A 7,804-nucleotide genomic window follows, 5' to 3' on the forward strand; every position below is an offset into this window, starting at 1 on the left:
TTACTTTAATTCAAATCTTAAATTACCGGGTACCTCATCTACAGTTGGAATTGGATATCTTTCACGCATGACTGCTAAATTTGCGCGCCTCATGTTAACACATATGCGTATATCACCATTCTTCTTTGGTACAACCACAATTGGCGATGTCCACTGACTTGGTCCATTAACGGCTTCAATAATGTCCTGTTCTACAAGTTCATTCAGTTTTTCTTCCAACTTTCCTCGCAAATGATACGGTATACGACGTAATGGCTGAATTACAGGTTGAATGCTTTTGTCTATAGGAATTTTTAATTGAAAGTCTACTAATTTTTCCCACACCTGAAAATACCTTTGGAAATTTACTTGTATAGTTAGTTTTCACCACATTATCAGTCACTGTGTTAACATTTGTCTCTATTTTCAATACACCAAGTTCTATTGACGTCTTATGTCCAAGAAATGCCTGGCCGTCTTCCTCAATCACGAAAAAATCAGCTGAAACACAGCGGGGTTTCACACAAACATTTGTATTAAATTTGTATGGCGTCAACCTATGCAATATCCTTCATCATAAATTAGTTCAATCGAAAATACCTCCTTATTTCAAAGACCAGTCTGTACCAATAATTTCTTATACCTATACCAAACCTATTGCAATTAAAATTTTCAATTACATACGCGTTTTGCAGGATCTCGATATTGACGACTTCAAGTCTAAACCTCCTGATTGCACTTGTGCTAGTTCCCAATTCACATATAATCCTGCTGGCCACGTTATTACCGGTGACCCTAACATTGTTAATAAAACTTCTCTACGAAACGTGTTATCGAAAGGTCCGAAATATCGTGAGCCTAAATCCATCAATTGGAAATACAACTTTAAAATTTTGATGGATTCAGTCGAGGATTATGCCAGGCAATGGGCTAAGCGCGAGAAGGAAGACGTAGACACTCTATCCGAATGGATTAAGGCAGTGAGGTCGTTAATACATGCTACGTCTATCTTCAAAGATCCAAATGTTGCTAAACACCTATCTGACCTCCATGATAAATATGTTGTTGTTCCCGCAGACAAAGCCCCAAATAACATCGTTTTTGTCTGTAAAAGTCATTACATTAATTGCTTGATAAACGAATTAGGTATAGACAATTCACTTGGAAACCCAACATATACCCTCACGACACTTACCAAAGAGGAAATCCTGGATAATCATAGGTCTGTTCTTTGTTCCTTTGGTATTTCAACCAAAGATGAAGAACTGGATCTTCCATCACTGTATTGGGTACCTAAACTACACAAGTGTCCTTACAAACAACGGTATATTGCTGGGTCTTCCAAGTGCTCCACGAAACCCCTTTCTAAATTATTAACATCCATTTTATCAGCAATCAAAGACGGGCTTCAAAGTTATTGTGAAACTGCCTATTCTAGAGGTGGCGTGAATCAGATGTGGATACTTAAAAATTCAAAAGATCTTTTAGAGTACATACAATCTAACTCTCTTTCATTATGTAACAGTATTAAAACATTTGACTTTTCTACTCTTTACACAAGTATTACACATTCCAAACTAAAAGACAAATTAAAAGAGTTGTTATTACTTTGCTTCATAAAAAAGAATGGCCAACGTAGATACAAGTATCTTGTCTTAGGGAGGGATAAATCCTACATTGTAAAGAATCATTCTGATTCAAACAAAAAATTCTCTGAAACCGATATTATCAAGATGCTTGATTTCCTGATTGACAACATATTTGTTACGTTCGGAGGACTTGTTTTTCAACAGACTGTCGGCACCCCAATGGGAACAAACTGTGCCCCTCTACTTGCTGACTTGTTTCTTTTTTATTATGAGGCTGACTTCATGTAGGAACTTTTTAGGAAGAAAGATAAGAAGTAAGCCATATCCTTTAACTCTACCTTTCGCTATATAGATGACGTTCTTTCACTAAACAATTCAAAATTTGGTGACTATGTAGATCGCATCTATCCCATCGAATTGGAGATAAAGGATACTACAGATACAGTTAAATCGGCTTCATATCTTGACTTACATCTAGAAATTGACAATGAGGGTCGGTTGAAGACAAAACTTTACGACAAAAGAGATGATTTTAGCTTTCCAATTGCGAACTTTCCATTTCTAAGTAGCAACATTCCAGCAGCACCTGCATACGGGGTATATATCTCCCAATTGATACGATATTCCCGTGCTTGCATTTCCTATCATGATTTTCTTGATAGAGGGTTACTGCTCACAAGGAAGCTATTAAACCAAGAGTTCCAAATGGTGAAGTTGAAATCATCCCTTCGTAAATTTTACGGACGCCATCACGAGTTGGTTGACCGTTGTGGAATAACCGTTTCACAAATGATATCGGATATGTTCCTTACGTCGTAACTACAATCCCCTTCCCTTACAAGAATTTGACCTACCGAATAAGACTATTTACCGGATTTGTAATCACATAAGCAACACGACGGGTGCCGCATGTGGAGCAGGATCTGCTTACCCTTCCGGAGCACCTGAGATCTCCCTAGTTTTTGGTTGGGTTCGTGTTGTTTATTCTTTAGTTTTCTATGTTGTGTCATGTGTACTATTTGTTTCTGTTTGTCTTTTTCATTTTTAGCCATGGCGTTGTCAGTTTGTTTTAGATTTACGAGTTTGACTCTCCCTTTGGTATCTTTCGTCCCTCTTGTATTAAAACTGCCTTCTATAGTAAGTGGCTTATTACTACCATAAGCGTACAAATTCTTAGACGATGTCTTAGACTCGCACTCAATCTTATTCTTCTTTAAGTGTTCCCAAAGTGTCTTATCTATAATGTTTACAGTTGCACCAGAATCAATCACCACAGGAACATCTATACCTCCAACATTAACTGTAAATTTGATAACTTTGCATTGATTCCCATGTATGGAAAATGCATAATCATCATCTTCGTTATCGTAATCTGGTTCATTGCATGTATCATCTGCAGACTCAACATGTCGCACATTTGTTTTTCTTGAATAGTGATTCTTTGAAAAAAATTTCTTCGACTTGCAACATTTTTCAAAATGTCCTTCATTTTGGCATAATCTGCATTTCTTCCCTTTTGCTGGGCATTTTGGGTTTGTTTTGTGATGTCCAGAAAACCCACATGCGTAGCATGATATTTGTTTAAACTCTGATTTATTTTGATTTTGTTTCTTACTTGCATAAGTTGAAACTTTGTTGACAGATTCAATTGGTTGTTCTATCGAAGTTGCCTGTTTCCCTGTAGCTTCCATTGCATGTGTAGTTTCACGCAATTGCTGTAAGGTAACATTGTGCCTTTCTAATAATTTTCTTCTCAATCTCTTTGAACTACATTTGTCTATTACTTGGTCGCAAATAGCTTCGTCTACATTACCAAAATTGCAATAAATAACCTTTTGTCGTAACCTGGTTATATATTGCCCGGAATTGGTTCCTTTGAGTCATTTACTTGCGGTGTAAAGTGATTGTTCAAAATTTCTACAGCAACTTCGTACACTGTTTCATGTTCACCCGGGTCTCGTTCCACGAGGGTATAATACACATCTTGTACTTCCATTCAAGCACTGTGTAACAATAATGCTTTTTTCTGTTGTGCCTCTACAACTCCTTTACCTGTTGCATACAAATTAAAAGATCGAAGCCAGCGTGTCCATCTTTGTCCCAACGAATTAATGTCATTGCCAACGAAAAAAAAATGGAAATAAACCAACATCAGACAATATTGGACGTGCTTCTGCCATCTTTTGTTATCCTCGATTATCCTCGTCGCCAAATTGTAATGTATTGATTGTTGATGGTCATCAAACTACTGGATTTAACCAAATTAATAACACCAATAAAGTATCACATGTATTGTTCACATCAGACAAGCTAACAACATCCGGTTACACAAATAAAGCTAATAACTAAAAGGTTAATATGGTTAAATACCAAAATGAATAGCAAAGTACCAAATGAATATTACAGATATTACAGATACCAGAGGGAGAGTCCTCGAAATACTGTGTGGCAGACAGTAATTAATTATTACCTCCCTTGGTAAAACTCCAAATTTCATATTTAATGTGTTTCATTGTTAAATAATTTACATGAAGCTTAATAAGTATATATTTGTTAATTGCATAGTTTTTGCTTTTTGAATTCATTGGTTAAAAATATTTATTAATATTGTAAAGTTTAATATTTGCATCGTCGCATAATCTATGGTTACCTCCTTTGGATACCTTCAGTGAGAAACATATATATTATAGATCCCGCATAAATTTTGTGAGATAACGACTGTGAAAGAGTTCTACAGCCAGACAAGGTCGATTTAAATTAGTACTAGATTGGAGAAAAATATGCGGAAATACAAGCCAAGCTTTCCATCTTCCTATATATAGATCAGCGCAAACTACATGGCTTCTATTACTAAGGGTTATGTGAAGTAATGATTGATCTAATTCAACTTTCAAACGTTGGGCACGATATTCCTACAACCCCTAGGATTTATCACAGAATCTTCGACATTTCATCCGCAAAACAAAATAAAAATGTTAGAAAACACACGAACCAATATTAAAACAAATTCAATATATGTTTTAAATTATGTTTTTAAAAACTGTTTTTACTCTTATGTATAGTGATCCTATTTCTTATTCTCTGATCTTCTTGATTCTTGGCAGGAACAACGACATGTGGCGGTTCTTTGTGGGGTTAAAGTCGTTATTTTGCCAAATTTTATTTGACTCGGTGGCTGTATATTAAGCTGGAATAAGAAAAATGTCCAACGACGTTTTTCGTTAACTCAACGACTGAAAGTGAATTTTATAAGAAGATATAGCAAAAAATGAATAGAAAGAGTAAGACAAGATAATATCTAACAAAAGTACAAATATTTGCCTCATGTGAGTTCAAATATTGCTGATTCAATAAAATCTTCTCTACACAGTCGTTTTTCAAACGGTAGCCATTTTGTCCAAGTTGATATTTCATTTTTCAAAGCAGTTAACGCGTATTTTTTATAATTGATCAACGCAAAAGTTAGATACACGAAGAGTGAAAATTCAAAGATTCTTTTCTTATTAACTTTATATTTGGGTCTTAACGGAATAAAATGCTTCCACACATACCAAAACGATAGCCCGAATCCTAATCCGTCTAACATCCTAAAGACGCTAATTTCCGACGTTACATGTGCTAAAGTTTCAATTAAATGTTCATGGTAATCAAAACAAATCGTGTTATGAAATTTGGAAAAAGAGGTTGATGATTGTTGAAAAAAGAATAGTGCATGTTGCTATAAAATTCCGCCCGGGGACATAGGTTCGACACAGGTTAAATTTTGCAATTTTTATTCATCGTTTATAGCTTTTAACGATTTATTTAAAAGAATTGGGAAATGGAAAAAAATCCCATTACATGAACTTCGTTCAACTTTTGCAAAGACAAATTGGAGACACAAGACAGTCCTTTAAATGTAAAATGCGAATTGAAATTCATGTTATAACTGTCGTGATGAAAGTAATTCCTGAACTAGCGAAGCCTGAACTTTTCGTCAGTCAATATAAACTTCTGCATGAAATGGAGGTAATTGAAAGACGAATCCCAAACAGCGACGAACCCGTTTCATCGAATTAATAAAACCCCGGGATTATATTTGCCGTTTTGCGGACGATCCAGGAGTAGATTAATATATTTTAAAATGTATATCAGAAGTTAAACACTGTAGATGACTTAGGAAATAATTTTCAAGCCAAGGTTCAAGTAATTGAAGGGGTGTATTTCGACAACTTATGTGCCAGGGAAAATACAATTCTATTCAAATTTAACCAATGGACTGGGTAAAAATGTTCGATTTACTTGCAGAGTGTCAGATATAGTTGTATTGGGGTTGAATTAAGATTTAGAAATTTTACAATGACAGATGATATGCATCTTGAAAGTTAAACATCCTAAAATGAAAGTTTTGTACATCTAAAAATATTGTTTTTATGAAAAACCGTATACATGTACTTCCGTCCCATCTTTCCTTCCTACATTACTTGCGACAGTACTACAATTTTAGTTGAAATAACTTAAAGGGTTAACACTATTAAATCGATTTCAACAACTCGAGGTAATTTTTGATAAAATGACATCACAAAACGAACAGAACCAGAATCAACCAACAATATAAAAAACCGAATAAAACTTGCATGTATTAATCGAAGTTAAAAACTCTCTTCGACATCGCATTTTAAGATTTAAGTACAGCTCTTTGTTAGAACTAGGCAGAGTGCGATACATGAAGGTTTCAGATTTCTTCTATATTTGGTCTAGTAGAAGCAATAAATGAATACTGCTCAAAAAATAATTTTGAGTGGGAAAATATGAGTGGTTGCCATGGTAACGGACACTCTTTTTTTGGTTGTTAAGCATGGTAAAGTCTTTCAAAATACAGCTAAATCTTAAACGTCGTGTTGTAGGAACATCGTGCCCAACGTTTTGAAAGTTGAAAAGAGCAATCAATACTTCAATTCACCCTTATTACAAGAAGCCATGTAGTTCGCTCTTATTTCTAGGGAGATGAAATGCTTGGCTTGAAATGTTAGCCCTTATATAATTTCACATATTATCATTTCTTATTGAAAAATGTTATGAAAGATGAATAGGTGTATACTATTTCTGTAAAATAATGTCTATGTACATAACTGATATCGCTTCTAAAACATTATCTAAAACAGTGCAGACAAGAAGCTGGTCCTTGGCCATTAAAGTGGTCTGCTCCTGAAAGTATATACCATTGGAAGTTTGATGCTAAATCTGATGTGTGGAGTTATGGTGTAACACTGTGGGAGGCAACTTCATATGGTGAAAAACCTTACAGGGTAGGTGGTAATGTTACGCAAGCAATTTATTAGATAAAATTTAGGTGATAACATTAACGATGCTAATGTATCTGCATCAGATGTCCATTTCGACAGTAACTGTCTCTTCATTGTAATAACATGATGCATGTTATCCAGCTGTCTAACAGCCTTAACTTCATTTAAGCATACGTTAGATCAAAGGGATTTTCTTTGATAGATAATGAACCAGTGGAAGAGGAATTATATTTTGAATTTCAAGAAATATCTTTACTAAACTTTGTTAGATATGCATCAGTAGAAGAAAAAGACCCCCTGTTGATTTTAATGTCAACATGTCAAAGGTAAAATTCACAGCAGCTGTTAAAAACTGAAATTTATCCAGCTTTTACCAAATTTGTTCCCATAGTATTTCATTCGGAAAGTTTTTGTTTAAGGCTAACGTCATAGTCATTTTTGATATGGCTGAAATTTAAGCTTCGAAATGTTAAATTTTGAACCATCTGTCGCACTTTTACCTACATGTAGATAACTGTTTACTCCAATGATTTTTATATTGATCTTGTAGTCCCAAATAGGCACACTTGATACATGATCCAAATGGACAGCCGGTCATACAAAAAACAGTATGGAGCAAAATCAGCTAGAACATAAAATTAAAATGAATCCAGAAAATTAAAGTAACAACTTTTAGGAATTTTGGATTCTCAATGCTCTTCAACTTTGTACTTGTTTGGCTTTATTACTATTTTGATATGAGCGTCATTGATGAGTCTTTTGTGGACGAAACGCGCGTCTGACGCACTTAATTATAATCCTGGTACTTTTGATAACTATTACAACAAAACAACAACAAAAAACGAACAACAAGGATAATTCCAATCGGAAAGTCCTTTTACAAATGGCGAAATCAAAGGCTCAGACACATCACACGAATATAAAACAACTGTCATATTCCTGACTTGGTAC

At 34.8% G+C, this 7,804-nt stretch overlaps 1 protein-coding gene across 1 annotated transcript; it reads right to left on the reverse strand.

Moving 5' to 3' along the window:
* LOC134701188 (uncharacterized) lies at positions 1 to 3,259 on the reverse strand. The gene is made up of 2 exons (XM_063562355.1): positions 2,819 to 3,259; positions 1 to 324 (listed from the first exon to the last, which is right to left on the reverse strand). Exons 1-2 carry the CDS (start codon positions 3,257 to 3,259, stop codon positions 1 to 3), a joined length of 765 nt encoding a protein of 254 aa, XP_063418425.1.
* Positions 3,260 to 7,804: the final 4,545 nt, after the last annotated feature.

This window comes from Mytilus trossulus, chromosome 1 (assembly GCF_036588685.1).
Source record: "Mytilus trossulus isolate FHL-02 chromosome 1, PNRI_Mtr1.1.1.hap1, whole genome shotgun sequence".
NCBI classification, from domain to species: domain Eukaryota; kingdom Metazoa; phylum Mollusca; class Bivalvia; order Mytilida; family Mytilidae; genus Mytilus; species Mytilus trossulus.

What these genes read in the sequence shown, in the direction of transcription:
- LOC134701188 (XM_063562355.1), bottom strand. Translation starts at nt 3,259, where the DNA reads ATGGAAGCTACAGGGAAACAGGCAACTTCGATAGAACAACCAATTGAA. An exon ending in TGATTGATTCTGGTGCAACT is followed by an intron (nt 325 to 2,818) that starts GTAAACATTATA and finishes AGGTATTTTCAG; the next exon opens with GTGTGGGAAAAATTAGTAGA.